We start from the raw sequence: 21304 nt of genomic DNA, 5'->3' as shown, positions 1-21304 counted from the left end.
GTGATGGAGCACACTGACGACACACGGGACCACCACCGCAAGAGCAAAAAGGATCAGAGGCTTCCATCTGATCACACGATGTTTTGCTGCCTCGTCCTGTAAAAGTCTGAGTTCCTTCCAATAACTTCGGGCACAAGTCCCTGAGATCGGAGTACCCCACATTCCACAGTAAACCTCCATCGAGGAGTGAGTCTAACAGGATTGCGGGGCTCCTTAAAAGGCCTCCCTAATGCTCTGGCTTTTAAAAAATACAAAACAAAAACCCAGGCTCATTCTTTCAATTGGGTGGCAGCACCTGAAGGCAATTCCTCCTCCTCCGTGCTCACTGCCAGCCCCTAAATTAACCAGGGGGTGGGGAGAGAATGTTCTAGTTACCTCTCTCACTGGAGACAAAGTCCAGGAACTAGTTATCTGAATTTGTTTATCTTCCTGTCGCAGACTAAGGTTCCTGGGCTCTAAAGCCACATCATAAATGTGCCAAACTTGGGAGTCTACCTGAGAAAATGGGTGTGATGGTGAAAGGCGCCTGGCCGTTGTCCTTATTGAACATGTACTCGATCCAGTTGGTGGCGTTGCAGGCTTCAGCGTCCTTCCCACACAGGAGCCCCAGGGCTTTGTCATTACTGGAGGGGGCCTCCACGTCCCGGCAGGCGTTGTACATGGCTGGCAGGGGAAGGAGGGGAAAGGGCTGAAACACCACATTGCTTTAGTCACTGGGGGAGAACTTACAAAAGGTTCCTTGAATGCGGGCGCGGCCATGTGCACGGCGCTCAGAAGTCATGGGTCATGGGCTGGTGGGCGAGACACAGTAAACACTCGGGGCAGGAGTGGAGATTACCCCTGACACAGACTTATCACCCTGCCCGTAATATGCTGGGCTAGATTCCAAGTAACTCAAACAGAGAAAATACACGGGAAAGGCTTTACATCATCCCACATAGCTCAGAGAGGTCTTATCACCACTGCAGAGACGAATGTACGAAGGCTGAGAAAGGAGAAGAACGAACCTTGGTGCCTTTTTAGCCAGTGAAGCTGGTTCCAGAAATCTGAGGCAGGAAGCCCTATGGCTGAAGAGTTTGGAACTTACAGGAGGAAACTGGTTTTAGGGCAGAGGCCACATGTGAATGACCTAATATGGACTCTCCCTTTTGGCTCCATTTTAGTACACGTAAAGACAATACACAAAATATGGACAATGTCAATGATCTTTTGCACATTAAAAAGTAGTAGAAATGGGTCCTGTATTAACATTCATTTACCAGTCCCTACTGCAGAGGCCGCCTTCAGGCACACAGGCTTGAGCAGTGGCAAGTAGAAAGGGCCCATCAGGTGACCCACCTCCAAATATCCATAAACCCTAACTGACCAATGGGCTACTTACAACCAGGCACAGTTACCAAAAAAGGGAGAATTCCATACTTGCCATACCTCCTCATGTTCCCCCTCTAAAAACAGCCCCCACCCACTGCCTCATTGCAGACAGCCTCTCCTCGGCCGCCCAGCCTGCTGTTCCCCTACTCCCCCCACCCTCCCCTTTGTTCTGCCTCAGGTGATTTTTTTTTTCACTGCCCGTGCCACCAGCTTCCAGCTGGTCCTTGTCCCACATTTGAGGGCCCCCATCCGATCAAGAGACACCCCATTTAGACACCACACCTACTTGTTAGAAACCTCCCAGGATCTTCCTCCCTAAACTTTAAGGAGATACTTAATAAATTCATCGTGTTTTACCCTCACTCCTGAAACGCAGTTCGGGTAGAGTGACTTAGAACTATGATGATTCCGTTGCCTTCTGGCCTCTGTCACTGCTGGTAAGAAAATCTCCAAATGCCATTCTTTTAAAACGATTTCTATCTTTTTTCTACTTCTTTTTAAGATACTTGTCTTGGAGTTTTATAGTTTTTCCATGCTATACTTACATATGGATTTTTTTAACAACTTTACTGAAATATAATTCACCTACCATACAATTCACCTATTTGAAGTTCCCCCGAATACCCTTCCCTACGAATACTCACCCTTCCTGAAGGTAAACCACAACCTGAATTTGTTTATCTTTCCTATGCAGGTTTGTACACTTTCATGATATGTTGTATCCATAGATATTCAGTACTATTTAATGTAAACAACATGCTACATATATCCTGTAACTTATTTTCAATTTTTTAAGTCATTCAAGTTGAGTGACATAATTCATACATTTTAACAGTTTTAAGTATTCTATTATAGACTGTGACTATGCTCCATTGTATTTATCCATTCTCCTCTTAGTTAGCATTTAGTGCCTCCAATTACTTATTTTTTATTTTTTAAAGATTTTATTTATTTATTTGAGAGAGCAAGCGAGCATGAGTTGGGGGAGGGGCAGAGGGAGAAGCAGACTCCCCTCTGAGTGTGGAGCCTGAGGCAGGGCTCAATCCCAGGACCCTGGGATCATGACCTGAGCCCAAGTCAGACGCTCAACTGATGAGCCACCCAGGTGCCCCTATTTCTTTATTTTTTAATGGACTTCTTAAAGAGTTGTTTTAGATTCACAGTTTTAGATTCACAAAATCGAGCAGAATTCTCATATAACTCCTGCCTCAACACAAGCACAACCTCCCCACTATCAACAGCACCCGAGCGGTGCATTTGTTACCTGAAGAACCTATGAAAACACATCACTGTCACCCGAAGTCCATAGTCTATTTTAGGGTTCACACTAGGTGTAGTACATTCTATGAGTTTTGGCAAATGTATCATGACTTGTACCCACCATTACAGTATAAAACAAGCCTCGCTGCCCTTAACATCCTTAACATCAGAACTCTTTCATTTCAATCATTTTCAACAAACGCTAGATGGTCTTTCTCAGATTGTCCTATGATTTCTAGGTGTTACAGATCTCTTTCCCCTGCTGGTAATGTGTTTCTTCTCTTCTCTTTCTCCCTTATGGTAATGTGTTTCTTCAGAGTCAAATCTCCCCTCCTCTACTTTACCCTTCCACACCCTCTTCTCAGGTTTTGCAAAAACTCGTGAAGTTACACAATTCACATCCACTAGAAACAAAGTTCTAATGGCTTCCAAAATGTACAGAAATAAACACACATGCACTAAAAATTTCTATGTGGGAACTTACAGTTAGGAAGGAGCTAAGCAAATACTTTAAAGAGATTGTTTTATGGGCTGTAGCTCAAGTCCTAGATACGCATGAAGCAGCAACTCGTGTTTCATGGCCAACAGAACTAAAAATTATCATTTTCATACAGCTGACAACTGAAAGGAACTGAATCCACTGTCCTGATACCAACTACAAAAAAAGAAATAATTAGAAGTTTACTCACCATTGGCAAAACTCTCTCCGACATAGTACTGTAATTCTTTTACGTTTGTTTTCGTCTGGTTTGTAACAGGATCAACATAATCTTCAGTTTCTGTAACATTCAGAAACTGACTTTGCCGGGGGCTACATGTCAGCTCGCAAAACAGGTTCATTAGGTTATAAAAACAGGATGCACATCTAAAGAAAAAGTAAACTGTATTTTGTCTGATCTCACAAACAGGGCCAGCAAAAACATGATTTACGATAAAGAACATTTAAAATTTATTATAAAGTGACAAATTACCTACAAGACATCTTTAACCCAGCCATTCTAAACCTAAAATCAGAGATCTCTTTAAAAAACTGCCCTAATTACTACACATATGTTGTCGAGGTATAATTTCAGAAAGAGAAAAATGCTTTTCTGAATTCTGTGCTTTGTAATTTATGGACATGTTTTGTGTTGAAGCTAAAGGGACTAGGGACCGTCACGCTGACAATTCTTACGAAGAAGAAAAACAAGGGAAAAATGAGATTCACACGTTAGAATGTTCACCTTCCTACTGAAGGGCTTTCTTCAAGCCCCAGGTAATCCGTTGGCCCTCTCTAAACACAAGAGGATTTCCCCAGGGCTTGAGAGGCTAAAGGACAGTGGTGGTGTTCTCTGGCTGTATGCACTACAGAAGCACACGGATTTTCATGAGAACTACAAGCTGTCTGCTCTCCTTCAGGTTCATGGCTGAAGCTCCTAATGTTGACTTATTGGGTGGCAGAACTGTCTCCCCAGTTGGGTTCACTGTTATCTGCAAAAGCTGCTGCTTCATTAGACCTGCATTCCCGCAGCACAACCAAATCGCAGTCACTCTTGACTGATCCCGTGCAGGTGCCAGGGACACAGAACAGGGAAGGTGGTCCCAGCCTTCAATGCCCCTGGTCTAGTGAGGGAGCAGACATGCACACTGACCCGCTTTTAGGAGTCCCGTGCTTTACCGTGACAAGCACAGGAACCACAATTACACCATCCTAATGGAAACTGCTCCTGGGGTGCAGATTTCTACCACGTTCTATGGATTACAAACTCTTGCCATGTTACTACGTTTAATCTCCGCAATCATCAATTTCGACAGATGCACAATATTCCTTAGCTTCTCATTATTTGCTATTAAAAATAGAGCTGATGACATGGGGAAAATTTGGTTATCTTCTGATCTTGGTTATCCTTATGTCCATAATGCCTCATCTAGAGTGGGTGCTAAATAAATGTATCCTGACTGAATGATGGTTCCATCAATATCCACTAGCCCTCCAGGGGGTATGCTGGACTGATTAGATTCTCAACTTATTGATCTCCTATATGGTATGCTGTCCTGAAAGGACAGTTTAAGGGTGGTTTCCACCCTGTATTGCCAATTTAAACTTCTGGGAAGAAGCAGGGTTTCCTTAGTGGATGCCGACTGTCCTGTCACCCGCCATGATATGTGCACAGAGAAGGGCTTCCCCTCTTCCCATGTCCCTCCCACCCACCTTTATCAGGATGCTTCAGTGAAAAATTTAGAACGATACCATGAGGTGCTATTCTACAGACCCCCACCAGCTTGTTCTTCTGCACATCTGAGAATTGCTGGCTAAGCTTCGAGAAGAACACCTATCATGCAACCCTTTTCACGGCCCTGGTCATAGAGAATGGTCTGGACAGTGGACTAATTTTGATAAACCCAGCCAACTCTGCCAGAACAATCTTGTTAACAGCTACCAAAGGCCAGCTCTAAGGAGGACTGGGATTCTAGCATCTCATGTCACTGCAGGGGGAGAGAACCACGTGCCATCCAGGGGTGGGGAGGGGAGGACGGCCACACAGAGGACCTCGCAGAGGAGGGTCTCGGGTCACAGACATGGCAGGACCACCAGAACAACCTCTCCTCCTCTGCAGAGCACCCAGAGGCTCGAGAGTGAAAGGACCCACTCCACAGTGCAGACACCCTTGGAAGCCCACGCCTCAGCTCTGCATGGAACTGGGAAGAAAACGATGTCAGCCAACTATTACTTTATCGAGAAATTATCCTTGATTTCTGAGAAGTCCTAAGATTGCTTTCTTGAAATAACATGAAAACTAACTTTTAGGAGGAAATCAGAATGTCCCTGGTTAACAAGCGCTCCAAACCCGTTTCTGTGTGCGTGCCGGGCGGCCAGCCTACCTGGACAGAAACTGCAGGGGCAGCTGCAGGCTGTCCTTCAGGGTCTGCAGCTGCTGCACGTCACAGCACACGCTGACGTTGTCAAAGAAGAATCCTGGGCAGAGCTCCTTTTGGGTGAGAAAGCATGGTTATCACAGCAGAAAGTCAAATAAGGACACACATTCCTCAATGAAATAAGGCAATTTTATTCACACAGTCCTTTTTTAGGTACGCAAGGGTAAGAAACGTGTTTGCAAAGTTCTTGCAGGATTCTTTTAAAAGGTTTTCAAATTTGGGGCCCCTGGGTGGCTCAGTCAGTTAAGTGTCTGTCTTGGGCTCAAGTCATGACCTCAGGGTCCTGGGATCGAGCCCGGGTCGGGCTCCCTGCTCAGCAGGGAATCTGCTTCTCCCTCTCCCACTCCCCCTGCTTGTGTTCCCTCTCTCGCTGTGTCTCTGTCAAATAAATAAAATCTTAAAAAAAAAAAAAGAATAAGAAGTTGCAAAGAGCAACATTTGAGGTACCAAGGTCAGTCCCTAAATAGTAACCTGCTATGAGGAAACTATGAGAAAGGCAAAAAGTCAGCCCCAGAGAAATTCCAGCCCCGGAGTTATGTTACCTTCTGTGCCATTGTGTGCCCCAGATAAGCATTTGGGATAAGACTTAAGCCTGTTAGTTTCAGCCCCACCCCACTGAGATATTTACGGGATCATTACAGAGGATCTTGGATTAGCATTTTGTGTTCCCAGTGCCTGGGATGACAAACTTACCTGCATTAAGTCATACCCGTCCTTCGGCAAGGGTTTTGGTGGCCCCGAGTACCGGCAGTTGTACCTCTTGTCTCCAGATGCAATTCCACACTCTCCATACCACACGCAGGACCGTGCCAACACCTACAGAGCCGACACAAAATGCCATCCATCAGGGCCTCAAAGGCTAAAGGAAATTTCAACAGCGAAAGCACCAGTACACGACCTTCCAACGTTACCCGTAAAATGAAGTGGCAGCAAGAGGCGCTGGTAGTTAACGTTTTGAAAAAATATTAAAATAGACCAGATGCCCAAAATGGGCTTGTCAAGTCAGTCAGGGAAGGAAGGTCCCAGAAATTATTGACATGATTTCTACTTCCTGCTAATTTGCTGATGAAGCGAAGCTCCCTGTAGGGATCACTAAGAATCAGTGTAGAGGAAAGAAAGCAAGATAATATGTGAATCTGCAATTATTAAGGCACTATTTTTGTACATATGCATAAGAAACTATATAAGCTCCAAATAACGAAGGAACATTTCCATATATATTTAGGTTATTAATATCAGCACATCATGAGTAACATGAAAAGCAAAACCCAAAACACCCACAAACCCTAAGAAGGAACAAGAATAAACACCTCGTCCTTGAGATTTAAGTAGAAAGCAAGGCATGTGCTAACTTTAAGGAAAACCACCTCAGCAATCTCAAAAGAAAAATGTTCAACTCTTCAGTAGAGGTTTCTCAAGAGTCACTCATATTTCCCACGTGAGAGTCACAAGGCTGGAAGGGGAGGAGGGTGCAGTGTGAATCAGCACATCGGCGAGGTCGGCCACGTTGGCCAGGGCCACGGGCCAGCAGGGGCTTGCAATCATCTGTCCCACAGGGAAACAAAAGCTGTCAAGAAGCAATCATGACTCCCAAGGCACCCCATGGAAAAGCCCTTAAAAAGAAATCTGAATAGAAGCAACAGAGTGAATTCCCTCCAGCATAGCGGCACAGGACCAACACGTATGCAAGGAGGTCAGTCTGTCTGCTGGTCCCCAGCAACAAGATACAAATCTCACCACAGGCCCCTGAAATGCTAAAAACATGAAAGGAAAAAACAGCTCGCAGGAGGCTGGGGTGTGTATGTGTGGGGAACTGAAGGGGTCAGGATTACTTTGAATTCATTCTTTAGATATTTTAAGATTTATTTATTTATTTGAGAGAGAGAGAGCGCGAGCGCAGGAAGGTCCGAGGAGAGGGAGAGCATCCCACGCCAACTCCGCACTGCCTGTGCAGCCCGCCGTGGGGCTCCAGCCCACAGCCCTGAGAGCACGACCCGAGCTGAAACCAGGAGTCAGGGGCCTAACCAACTGAGCCACCCCTCGTTCTTCAGATATTTTAAAACAGAAACTATGACTTAATCCTATCTGGACTCATTAAAAGTCATATGTTTAGGTCACAAGAAAGGGAAATTATACAAAGGAGCAAGTGACAAGTAGTCAACAATGCCACATATCAAACCTTTGGCAAGAAGTTGCAAAATTCCACCACCATTTTTATTTACAAAGAATTGCAGCAATTATGCCATGAACCTAGCGATTCCAGGGAAAGTACTGCTCTTTCCAAAACTTCAGTTTTCCAACTAAAAGGAGTTATTCATCTACTGATGTTTGAAAAGGCTTTTTTGCCTTTTTTGCTAAGAAGGGGGCATAACTGCTGATACATGTCATTTAAATGTAAGTGACCCCACCCTAGACTTCACAGAATGCTCAACAGACCCAAAGAGCAAGCAGGTCCAGGCCTGGGGCACTCTGGCAAGTCACCCACTGGAGTAACAGAAACCCAGTCAACAAATCACAACTCCAGCATGGACTAACAGGACGGGGTCTGGAGTCTCAGTTCCCTTTCCTTAGCCCTCAGTGCTATGATAGAAAGTAAAGGCCCTACGCAGTGTGGTTCCCATTCATCCTTTATAACCCACATCTCTTACTTCAATGCCAAGTTTCCACGGTCAGGTAGAATAGAGGTGGGGCAGGGTGTGGGGGAGAGGTCAGGAGTCCCAGGTTCTGATCCTCAGAACTCACGAGGCTGTCAATCAATGTGCACACTGAGCCTGACTGCACGTGGAGCAGGTTCCTTAACTGTGCTGAGCAGTTCTGCTCTCTGTGAATGGCGGCTCATAACCGTCACCAATCTTACAGGTTTGCTGTGAAGATCGGAAAGAGGAATATTATGTGGAGCACTATGCAATCAAATGCAAAGAATTATTGTCTTCCAATTGTTGGGACCTTAGCAAAGAGGTCCCAAAGACCTGAAGTAAAATACCTGAAATTTCTTTGGGCCCAGGAAAACTGTGCTTGACTCAATGCTTGTAGGTTTGCTTCCCAAGGTCATCCTGCCTCTAGAAGCAGCCCCAACCCAGTGGGGCCCAAAGGCACTTACAAGCCATTTAACTTGTGTGCTAGGCACTGTTTCACTGCTCTTCATATATTAATCCAATTAATCCTCACAACAAGTTGATGAAGAAGGTGCTATTACACCCATTTTACAGATGAGGAAATGGGAGGCACAGAGAGGCTAATTTGTCCAGGAGTGGCAGAGCCAGGATTCAAACCAGAACATTCCAGTTCCAGAAACAGACTCTGAATCGAGTATAATCAACTGTATAACTAAGGTCCTCACTCTAGCACCACACCCCCTCCCCACCTTGCACGAGGCATGGGCATGTGTGCACTCTTTTCCACCTCAGCTCTCTTTCGGCTCACCTCCCTCTGATCACCCTTAGCTGAAAACGCCATGGAGCTGGCCGGGCAGGGACCTCCACCACCCGACCCCTCTCCTCTACCTTCTTAACCTCATCTCTTTGTGCATCCCTTCACCTGCTCCTACCAATAAACACTCTCCGATTTCATCTCCCTTTGGTCAAACGACCCCAATTTCTCTCCAGCTGCACTTCCGGTTACCTGCCCCACAATCCCAAGAGCTCCAAAGGAAACCAATCCTTCCTCCACCGCCCATCTCTCCTCCTGGGGAAGCTCCCAGTGCAGGTGCACTTTCTGGTGCCCCTTCCTTCCCTGCATCCCCTTCCTGCAGAGCCCACTGCCATCCTTTGTTCACCTGGGCACTACTCCCCTAGAGACGGCCCGGCCACCTCTCCTGCAGACCCGGCAAGTCTCCTACACAGCCGCAGGCTGGGCTCTTCCTGAGCAGGGGCTCCAAAGCTTTCAGGTGCTCAGAACCCTACAATCCACCTTCCCGCTGCCGGTGAGGCAAGCTCCAGATGCCTCACCTGGTTCCAATGTGCACGCTCATCTCCCACCCCTCCTTACCTTCTGTCCCACACTGAATGGGACCTGCCTGCCCCCCTGCTGTTCGTGCCTCCCTCCCCTACACTCCTGCTACCTGCCAAGGCCACTCTTCAACCACCATCTCCCCCGTGGGCCTACCGGGGGCAGGACCGGGCAAGCACAGCCCCTCCCCATCCTGAGCTCCTTCATTCCAAGGGCTCCCCTGAGGGTAATGCGGCCACCTCTCCCAGCATCCAGGCACTGGATCCCTCATCTCAATCCTCAGATCTGGGAGGCTGGTACCGGAATAACACCATTCCTCATGCCGGTTACACAGGTAGAGTGACTCATCTGAGGCCACACCTAAAAACGGCAGAGCCAAACCCCACCCGAGGCCTGGCTGCTTCCTGGCTGGTTCGGAAGCCAGAGCTCCGTACTCCCCAGGCTACACCGAGGGTCACTCCTGGCTGGGTCATGCTCATCTTGGTATCCCACCAAGAACCTAGCTGGCGTTGGAATGACTGGCCTGAGGGTCTCCAAACCGCCGCAGCACAGCGGGTGGTCAGGACTTTCTGGACAAAGATGACAGGTGCACCTCAGGGTCCCTGGGATGTCAGGGCAGCACGAGCTGACGCCAAGATCAAGGGTGCGCCGTACAACAGCCCGCACACAGGGCACTCGCTTCCTTTCTAAGCAAAGCACCTGCTTTCCAAAATATAAGGTGTGGCCGGATGCTGCCTTTACTGGGATACCAGAAGGCCTGCTGCTGACTTCACATCAGTAACACCCAGGCAGAAATAAAACCTAGCAACGTCTGCGGTCTGACCAAACCTGAGCTCAGGGCTGGAGACGGATGGTGGCTGCACAGAACCAGCCGTCCTTCAGGTCACTGAGCTGTACACCAAAAAGCTGTCCGTTTTATACCCTCTGTGTTTTACCATGAGACATGAGCTCAGACGCCCTTCATGTCAGAGAAAAGCCCAGTGGCAAGGACTGCAGAGAGCGAGCACGTTGTCATCACATTCAGACCGACCAGAATCAGAAGCTGCAGGTGTGCGAGCCGCGACACGTCTCGTTAAAGCTGCGCTCCAGTCCCCCGGATCCGAAGCTAAAGGATAACCATTCTTCACAGCAGGTCTCGTGGACCCCGACCAGTCATACAGAGCTATTTATAACCACAAGAACCATCTTACTGGAGCATTTTAAAATTTTACCGATTCCTAAAACGTTAAAAAAAATAAATGACTGTAGGATTTATGTCCTCTAACTACGGACTCCATACCCACTCATCACAAATCTGCAAACATCACAGGTATATGTGAAGTAACCACCCCCCTTCTCAGATTTAACCAATGCTACTGTATTAGATCTGGGTCTTCTAGGCTTTTAATTCCTCCCAACAGGTAACCTGTAGAGACGGACAAGTGCAGTAACTTTTAAATAGCTTTTTCACAAATAAGTCTCAACAACCCTGCACAGACTGGCTTTCGGCTCAACTTGAACTGCCCTTCACTATATTCATCTGGGTCTTTTCCGTAGAGGGCCACATATGAAATACTGTAGGCTTATGGGCCATAAGGTCTTTGTGGAAAACACTCAACTAGCCTGTTGTAGCTCAAAAGCAACCACAGACAACAGGTACGTGATGGGTGTAGGGGTGAGGGAGAAAACTTTATTCACAATGACAGGCTCTGGCCAGGCCGTGATCTGTGGGCTCCTGCCCTAGGATGAAGCAGAATTTATGAGAATCACAAAGTTGGGTATGTGGGAAGAGGTTCCAGGGGTAGTTTTTGGCTATTGTCTCAACTCCCTAGGAAGACTGCAAAATCATCAAGCGCAGAGCCCAGCTGTTCTATTTCCTCTGAAAGTCTCTGCAGTACCTGACCCAGTGTTCACCGATTCAGAAACCATCAAATCTCTCCATGTGTTGAAGGAGTTCAAATGGATTATATAAGAAGTTAGAAACGAGAACTACTGCTGGTTTTGGCTTTCCACCAGAATTTAGGAGTTACAACGCTACAGTGTGTCTGCTTTTAAAGGTTAGGTCATATGGCTATTTCACAACATGCTCCAGAGCTTAATGATAGGGTATATGACTGGACAGGGAAGTTTCTTCCAATAATAATAGTTCAGCAAGTTAAAAAAAAAAATGCCCTTTCCGCTATATGTCGGCAACTATAGCAACTGCGGAAGAGACCCTGATGGGGAACTCTATAAAAGCACGTCTGGTCATATGGAGAAGAGGCCCTGCACGTCAGCAACAGAGTCCTACACTCCAGGCTGCCTGCAGTAAATCTCAACTAACTCAGCATAAAATGCTTCGTGGACATCAACTGTGTGCCGGGCACGAAGTTAAGTGATTTCTTCCTTCCTGCCTCGCATACTTCTCAGATACCCTCTAGGGTGGTAGGCGGCATTTTACAGGTAAGGAAACTAAGGCTCAGGGAAGACTCTCTGAGGTCACGTGGCTCCTACGTGACAAAACCAGTAAGGAGAATGAAGATTTTGAAGGCCAAGTGAATTAAACATTCTCCATCGTCTCCCCAGTCCCCACTCCCCAGCTGCTGGACTGCTCAAACTCCAGCTCCATTTGTACAGATGTATCCTCAGAGCGTCTGATACAGAGAGTCCCTCTTTCTACACAAACATGTTCACCTGCGGAAATAATGGCTACTATTTACATCTTCTTAAGGACGTCTCCAGGCAGCTGTCAAATCGCACTACTGACCACTGACCATCCTCAGCTCCAGGCCTGCGCTGGCCACCCCACAGCACGTGGAGTGCAGGGCCGGGTCCTCTCACCTCTGCCACTGTCCTGGATGGGTAGAGCCCATGGCAGCACCTGGAGCCACACCAGCTCCAGCTCCAGCAAGGCGGGTCGGGTAGGGGGTAGGGAGAGGCCTCTGCAGGGAGCAGAAGGGCTGGCCTGGCCAGTCAGGACAACGCAGGATGGGATGGACTGGAGCTAGGAGCAAGCCCTGAAGGAGATGCCCTACTGGCCATCTGGAACAGCTGAACACTCATTCAATTTCGCTTGCTAAACATGCAGAATCTGGTAGCAAGATTTTGAATTTGAATAAATTAGAGCACAAGTCACAAGACCGTGGTTCAAGCCCCCAGTCTGCCATTTACTAGCTATGTGACTTTGGGACACACTTGAGCCTTAGTATGCTTAATTTCCTGGAAAACAGGAAACAGCATCCCATGTATCTTAGAGGGGTCCTGTGATGTTAAAACGAGACCAGAGGTGTCCTAGCAATGGAGTACTACACACAAATTAGGTAACTCTTTTTTTGGTTTCCTGTAATCTAGAACTTCACTTCAAAAAACTTTTGAGTTAACCTACATACCATACAATTCTCCCTTTTCAAGTATACAGTTGAATGGTTTTTCGTAACAAATAGGTAACTCCCCCCTACTTTCTCCAGTTTTCCTCTTGTCTACCTGGTAAGCATTAATTCACCCTCCACAGGTCAGTTCAAAAACGGACTCCCCATAACATTTTGTTCTTCCCTTTGTTAGAGCACATTTTGCACTGCATGGTAATTTTATGTATTCCCCCTTCTCCCCGTCACTATGAACAAGCCAGGGACAGAGACTACTAACATTTACAGTTTAAAGAATGCTTTCTATACAGGTAATTCTTTTGGTCTACTTTTGTATCTACACTGTGCCCACAGCAACCACTTTATATTTATGAAACTAGTGAATGACAGGAACTTTGAGTTCCTCTGTGGCCTAAGGGACAATAACAAGACAAAGAACAAATTTTAAAACTTCCCTCTCAAATCCCCCAACAGTACACTTGCATCAGAAACAGGTTTGGGTAGAATGTAAAAAATAAAACAAACGGTAAACAGTTTTTTTTCTTTTTTTCCCCTAAGTTTTGTTGCCAAAGCAAATATTCCGAAGACCGAAAATAAGAGGCATAGTCCGAGCAAAGAAAAACTTGTGGGGCCAGAGCTGCTTATTGATTATCACCCAGAAAGCAATGCAATTCTGGTTTCTACCAGCCTCTGCATCCTTCCATCTTATCCCCACACCTAAACCCACGAAGGCCCAATTATCTGGTGACTCAGAAAAGAGAGTCCTGGCCATATTGGAAACGGTAAAATACAGTTCTCGCCCTCAAGAAGCCTACAATCTACTACTTCAATTCAAGCAATACTTCTCTTTTCATGAGAACGGTGAGAAGTAGGCATATATGCTAACCCGATTTTACAGAGGAAGAGACAGAGGCTCTGGGGATCACTGGCTTACCCGATATCACTCTTGGTGAGAAGGAGAGTCCAGACCCACACCCAGGGTAAGACTGGCTATTGCAGTATAAACACGGATTTAGAGCCTCAGAGAGAAGGCATTCTAGTTGGGGAACAGGATAACAAATACCATGGATAATGCAGTATTTGAACTGGGCCTTGGAAGACGGGAAGGGTTTCGATAGCTAGTAGTTTATTTGGCTGGAGAGCTGATGCCCTTCATAGAGCTATGGGTGACAGGGCAGAAAGGGGCAACCATGATCAGATTAGAGATTCGTCTAACCCTGGCTTCCGCAGTAGATAATGTGTCATCCTTAAAACACCCTGAAAAGCCTCCCTTTTGGGAGTAGTGCAGGGTGGGGAAGGGTTACCCAGGAAAAAGAGATCATACTGTCTTCAGACCAGAGGGATTCTTTGTTCTGGGTAACATGACAAACACTGAAGCAATACAAAGACCTATTCAGCAAGTCGTTTTCTTTCTGCCCACTTGCTAAAATAAAATCCTCATTTTCCCTTGATTACTTATGTTAATAAGATATCTGAGCGCAGCATCAATCAAGGAGTAGGAGAGACTGGGAAATATTAACCATCTGAAATTGGGGCGAATGTGGGTTTTCTTCAATGCCCTTAGGTCAAAAGATTAAACTACTGCTGATCTCTTTAGGAAAAAACCATTTTAATTGCTTAATTCCTACCCAGACCTCACTATGTTCGAAGTTCCTCAAGAAAAAGCTTGTAAAAATTACAGACAGGAGAGAGACGTATGATTTCTCAAAACCGCACACATTATTTGGATGACCACAAGGTTTACAAGCCAGGCAGGCTAGTGATATTTCATCATCTGTAAAAACTAAAAATTAAGAAAGGCAAAAATCCCCCCCAAATGTCTATCAGACCTTACAAAGGACAGTTAGGTCTGTTAATTCTGTGACAGAACTTCCTGAGTGCTCAGGCTGAACCCAGACAAGGTGCTATCACTGGAAAGAATTCTAAAAGCAGACCCTCTCTTTCCCCCCAGTGTGTTCAGGGGTACTGGAAGCCTCTGCCCACGCAAGGGAGCTAATTTGTAAAATAACAAAGGCGTATTTCCAGTTAAGATTTACAGACCTTTCCAAGCATTTTGCAAGAGACTCATGATGAACCTCTGACCTATCTCAAAAGTCTTGGGAAGAGAGGCACTTGTTGGCCATCAGTCTTGGATATTACCTTGAGGTGAAAGGATTTCAGAGGTCAGTTAAAGCTACTTACCAGTGTAAAGCCTGTCTACCAGATCCTGACCTAAAACTTGCAAATTGAATAGCTGTATTTTCTTTAAGGCACAGAATTACTCCTGTTTCTTGAGTTTTTACTACAGTGGTAAGGTCTCTCCATATATCATGTTACCTAGTAACCCCAATAATCCTACAAGGTATCGTTGGTCTTCAAAAAAACAACCCCTGAGGCTTGACAGAGTAACATGCCCACACCAAGAGCTGTAATCTACCCACTGACCCCATTCCAAACCACCTCCCTGCTCTCCTGTCTCCCCTCCCAACCAGGCACCAGAGGTGTGGTCTCCCACAAGCCCACACAGCTGGGGATCCCCTTTACATACATAGAGGAGGGAGCCACAGCTCTTCTCCTGGCTCTTGGACCCTTCCTGGGTCAGCAAAACCTACCTGCTTCTAACAACTACCCAGAAATTTAAGGAGAGGTTTCCTAATCCAGGGAAGCACCCGAATCTGCTTTCCCCTCTGATTTACTACCTCCTCGTTACTGACATGTACATGAGTGGGCACAAGGGCACAGGATCCCAGAGCTCCACTCCTGCATCCTCATCTAGTTTAAGTTTAATCAGCACTATTACCTTAGACTTTCTCCCCCAATTCCTGGTTTTAGAAGAGAAAACCGTAGACGCAGAAAGAGCAGTGAATGCAGCTAAGGGTTTGTCAATTTTCTCTGTTCAAAGAGGCAGCTCTTAATTTCATTGATCCTTTCTCTTGTCTTTTTAGTTTCTCTAATTCATTTATTTCTGCTCTGATTTATTATTCCCTTCCTTACTTGGGGCTTTGTTTTTACTTTTTCTAGGTCCTTTAGGTATAAAGTTACAGTTACATTGTTTGAGATTTTTCTTCTTCCTTGAAGTAGGCCTGTATTGCTATGAACTTTGCTCTAAGAACTGCTTTTGCTGCATCCCATAGATATCAGTAGGTCATATTTGTTTTAATTTGTCTCTAGGTATTTTTTAATTTCTCCTTTGATTTTCTTCAGTGACCCATTGGTTGATCAGCAGCATGTTATTTAATCTCATTTTTGTGGGTTTTCCTCTTGTAATTAATTTCTAGTTTCATACTAAAGTGATGGGAAAAAAATGCTTCGTATGATTTCAACCTTCTTGAAGTTACTGAAACTTATTTTGTGACCCCACGTGCTTTATCCTACAGAATGTTCCATGTACACTTGAGAAGAATGTGTATTCTGCTGCTTTTAGAGGGAGTGCTCTGTCTATATCCATTAAGTCCACCTGGTCTACTGTGTCATTTAAGGCTGATGTTTCCTTATTGATTTTTCATCCACTGATGAAAGTGGGCTATTAAAATCTCCTACTACAAAAAAAAAAAAAAATTTAAAAAATAAAATAAATAAAATCTCCTACTACTACTGTATTGCTTTCAATTTCTCCCTTTAGGTCTGTTAATATTTGTGTTACAGATTTTGATGCTCCAATGTTGGGTGCATATATCTTTAAAAATGTTGTATCTTCTTGCTGGATCGACCTCTTTCTCATTATGTAATGAATGCCCTTCTTTGTCTTTTATTACAGTCTTTGTTTTAGGGTCTACTTTGTCTGATATGAGTATAGTTACTTCAGTATTCTTTCCATTTCCATTTGTATGGAATATTTTTTTTCCATCTCTTCACTTTCAGTCTTTGACTAGGAAAAAAGAGAGAGGGCTCAAAATCAGAAATGAAAGAGAAGTTACAATTAATTCCACAGAAATACAAAGGATCATAAGAGATTACTATGAAAAATTACAAACCAACAAACTGGACAACCTAGAAGAAATGGATAAATTCCTAGAAACACACAATCTTGCAAGACTGAATGATGAAGAAATAGGAAATGTGAATAGACCGATTACTAGTAAGGAGATTGAAATAGTAATCAAAAATCTCCCAACAAACAAAAGTTCAGGGACCAACCAGATGGATTCACTGGCAAATTCCACCAAACATTAAAAGAAGATTTAATACCTACACTCAAAGTCTTCCAAAAAATCGAAGAGGAGGAAACTTTCAAACATTTTATGAGGCCAGCATTACCCTTGTACTAAAACCAGACCAGGGTGCTATTAAAAAAAAAATTAGTCCAATATCCTTGATGAACACAGATGCAAAAATCCTCAATAAAATATTAGCACACTGAATCCAATAATACATTAAAAGGATCATACACCATGATCAAGTGGGATTTACTTATGGATTCAAGGATGGTTCAACATCTGTAGATCAATCAATGTGATACATCACATCAACAAGATGACAGATAAAAATCATATGATCATCTCGATAAATGCAGAAAAAGCAGCTGACAAAATTCAACATCCACTTATGATGGATATACCCTCTCTCAACAAAGTGGATATAGAAGGAACATACCTCAATGTAATAAAGGCCATCATGACAATCCTACAGCTAATATCATACTCAGTGGGGAAAAGCTGAAAGTTCTTCATCTAAGAACAGGATGCCTATTCTTGTCACTTTTGTTCAACATAGTACTGGAAGTCCTAGCCATGGCAATTAGGCAAAATAAATAAAAGGCATCCAAATCAGAAAGGAAAAAGTAAAACAGTCACTATTTGCAGATGACATGATACATGAATTCAGTAAAATCGCAGGATACAAAATCAGTACACAGAAATCTGTGGCGTTTCTACACACTAACAATGAAACAACATAAAGAGAAATTAAGAAAACAATTCCATTTACAATTACATCAAAAAGAATAAAATATCTAGGAATAAATTTAACCAAGGAGGTGAAAACCATAAGACACTGATGAAATAAATTGAAGAAGACACAAAGAAATGGAAAGATAATCTGTGCTCATGAATTGGAAGAATATTGTTAAAATGTCCATACCACCTAAAGCAATCTACAGATTCAGTGAAATACCTATCAAAATTCCAATGGCACACTTCACAGAACAGGAACAAATATTTCTTTTTTTTTTTTAAGATTTTATTTATTTATTTGAGAGAGAGAATGAGAGAGAGCAAGAGAGCACATGAGAGGGGGGAGGGTCAGAGGGAGAAGCAGACTCCCTGCTGAGCAGGGAGCCTGATGCGGAACTCGATCCCTGGACTCCAGAATTAAGACCTGAGCCGAAGGCAGTCGCTTAACTAACTAAGCCACCCAGGTGCCCGTGGGCAGAAAATCTGAACAGACATTTCCTCAAAGACATACAGACATCACACAAGACATACAATAGCTACATGAAAAGATGCTCAAGATCACTATTAGGGAAATGCAAATCAAAATCACAATGAGGGATCACCTCGAACCTGTTACAGTGAATATTATCAAAGAGACAAGAAATGACAAGTGTTGGTGAGGGTATGGAGAAAGGAAAACACTTGTACACCGATGGTGGCATTGTAAATTGGTACAACCATTGTGGAAAACACTCTGTGATTCCTCAAAAAATTGAGAATAGAAATACCATATGAACCAGCTTTTCTACCTCTGAATAGTTACACAAAGAAAATGAAAACACTAATTCGAAAAGACATATGCACCCTACATTCACAACAGCCTTATTCACAATAATCAAGGTATGTAAACAACCTAAATGTCCAATGACAGATGAATGAATAAAGATGTGATATATTTATACAGTGGAATATTACTCAGCTATAAAAAAGAATGAGATCTTGCTATTTGTGACAACACAGATGGACTTTTGAGGGGATTATGCTAACTAAGTAAAATAAGTCAGATGAAGAAAGACAAATACGGGTGATTTCACTGATATATGGAATCCAACAAACCAAACCAAACTGACAGATACAGATAACAGACTAGTAGTTACCAGAGGGGAAGGAGGTTGGGGATTGGGCAAAATGGGTGAAGGGTCAACTGTATGGTGATGAATAGTAAGTAGGCTTGTGGTGATCATTTTGTAGTGTATACAGATGTTTAAATTATAAAGCTGTGCACCTGAAACTTATGTAATAACAATAATAAATAGCAGTGAGGCATTCATGCCCTAGGCTACTGAACCAAAGAAAAGCTGACCCAGAGAGTTAGGCCACTGAGTTCCAGGCCCCACTCTGTAGCTAGCTAATATTGTGACAAGGGGAAACTCAATGATCCCCTGCTGGGTCTCAGTTTCTAAAGGTGTAAAAGAGAGTTAACAACAAGTAACTTGCACTCTCGAGAAGACCAAGCTGACTGACTTAGGACGGTTTCAATTTGGCGCTTGGCAATTTGTTTCCTTTCTTTACCTCCCCTCCCACCTCCACCTTCGGGAGAAGGGGAAATAAAGTGGTAGGATATTCTAAACAAATTCATAAAGAGTTCGTACGCCTGTGGCCGGATTTTTTTTTTTTAAAGGCAGGTTAAATAAATAAGATCCCGCCCCCTCTCTACCCACTTTCGTCCTTCCCTCTGAGTCCACATCCTAAACCCAGAAATTAGGTGACCACAGCTGAAATGAGCTCAAAAGAGGTCAAGCGAGCTGTTTCCAGTTGCCACCTCTTCCAGACCACAGAGAAGAATGCGTGGCCAGGGAAAGAAACCGGAGCGGGCGGGGGACGCCCGGGGCTCCAACGCTGAACCAACTTCCCCAGGACCGGCTGGACCCGCGCCGGCTCGGGGAACCGGGCGCCCTCGCCGCCTCGCCTCTTCCCCCCACCCAGAGCCCTCCCGGGTCGCGGACGTCCGCTTACCTGCGCGGGACAGAGCAGCAGCAGGAGGAAGCCGAGGGCTGGGCCGCGCGCGGTCATGCTGCCGCGGTGCCGGGCTGCGCACAACGGCTGGACTCGGCTCGGCTCGGCTCGCCCCGGCTCGGCGCGCTGGGCGGGCTCAGGATCCCGTGCCAGCCGAGGGAGGGTGCAGACGCCGGCGGCGGGCGGTGAGCGCAGGTCAGGAAAGAGGAAGGCGTTGTCGACTCCTCCCCTTTCTGGGCGGTGCCGCGGCCGGGTCGCCCGAGACCCGTTCTGGGGCGGGGCCGACCCTGGGGGGGGCGGGGCCGGGGCGGGCCCCGGCCGGGGGCGGGGCGGGGGCGGGGCGGGGGCGGGGGCGGGGCGGGGGCGGGGGCAGGGCCTGACTGGGCAGCGCGGCTTTGGCTGGGCTTCCTCTGCGGTTATCAGCTCTACCTCTCGCGGTCCTGCGGCCGTGGGGGTGCGGCATAGGGTAGGTATCCCAGACTGGGGCAGCCGAACTTCTGGAACCCGGCTGGGGAGGATATTTCTGGAGTTATGTCGAAAGTGTGTGGTTTTGATGTTTTAACTCTTTTCCCCCTTTTTGTCTTTCCTGAGCTGGGGACGATGGGCGAGAAGGTTTTAGTAAATGGGAGCGCTTGGAGACTGTTTTCCCAATTCCGATCCCACTCCTCAGCGGAATAGGTATTTCGGCCCCGATTAGCACTCCGAGCAAATTCTCCGCCCCAGACTCAGCCACGAAAAAGGAATCGGTGCCCGGGCTTCAGCGACGCCCGGGGCGGTGCCGCGCGGTGGCCTGACCGCGTTGTGATCCGGCAGCGCGAGGGGCGGAGCGCGGTGGTGGGCGATGCTCCCGAGCCAGCCAATCGCCGCTTGGTGGCTTCTCGGCCCACGTTTGGAAAAGCTCTAGAACACCACCCGCTGGTGGAGCTGCGCGTAGCGTGACTTTGGACCGGTCCGCGGGAGAAGACCCCCCTCCCCCCAACCCAACCTCCCTCCCTCGCAAGGTTGACCCAGAGGTGGGGCCAGAGTCCATTTTTAATTTCTAGGTGAAGTCAGGTAAGATAAAGAAGCGTCTTCATTTTTGAGCCTTGCACATACTATCGTTTTTGCTCTTGCACTTATTTTTATTATATGCATTTCTAGTAACATTTTCCCTCAGATTTCATTTATTGAGACCGCTCAAAAGCATCAGTCATTATCATTTTGAAGTTAAGGAAATGTAAGTAAGGATCTCTTTTCCCAATGTGGAAGCCAATTTACAATGAAAAGACTAAATATACGTCTGTAGCAATGATCAAACCCAGTCCTAGGTAGGACCATGATGCAGGTGATATTCCCAGCGTCGCTTACAAAGCGTCTGCTTTGGTTACTGTCTTGCCTCCCCACCTCCTCAGCCCTGGGATGTCCACCAGGCCAGCTGGGCGTTGAAACTATAGGGATTTCCTCTAGACCTTCAGTCCTAGATCTTACGTGAAGGCTTCCTGGCCCTCTTGCAACTGTGCGTTCTCCCGCCCTGGTGATTCATTTGAGATCAAGTAGTGTTTCTTAGTTCCGCAGGAACTCAAACTGTTGTCACTGAACCAGCAGTATCGGCAATCACCTGGGAACTTGTTTGAACTGCAA

At 45.8% G+C, this 21304-nt stretch overlaps 1 protein-coding gene across 1 annotated transcript in view; it reads right to left on the bottom strand.

Moving 5' to 3' along the window:
• The window catches only part of NPC1 (NPC intracellular cholesterol transporter 1), a 48011-nt gene extending 28157 nt beyond the window's left edge, over positions 1-19854 (bottom strand). Inside the window, exons 1-5 of the mRNA XM_032421235.1 lie at positions 19685-19854; positions 6241-6363; positions 5494-5600; positions 3321-3496; positions 496-663 (exon numbers count right to left, since the gene is read on the bottom strand). Of these exons, the coding sequence (XP_032277126.1) occupies positions 496-663; positions 3321-3496; positions 5494-5600; positions 6241-6363; positions 19685-19741 (631 nt within the window). The 5' untranslated portion in view covers positions 19742-19854. The remainder of the gene's footprint in view (positions 1-495; positions 664-3320; positions 3497-5493; positions 5601-6240; positions 6364-19684) is intronic.
• Positions 19855-21304: the final 1450 nt, after the last annotated feature.

This window comes from Phoca vitulina, unplaced genomic scaffold (genome assembly GCF_004348235.1).
Source record: "Phoca vitulina isolate PV1807 unplaced genomic scaffold, GSC_HSeal_1.0 scaffold24, whole genome shotgun sequence".
In the NCBI taxonomy this organism is placed as follows: Eukaryota; Metazoa; Chordata; class Mammalia; order Carnivora; family Phocidae; genus Phoca; species Phoca vitulina.
The sequence above is the reverse complement of the archived record's forward strand: the minus strand, read 5'-3'. Positions and strand labels throughout refer to the sequence as shown.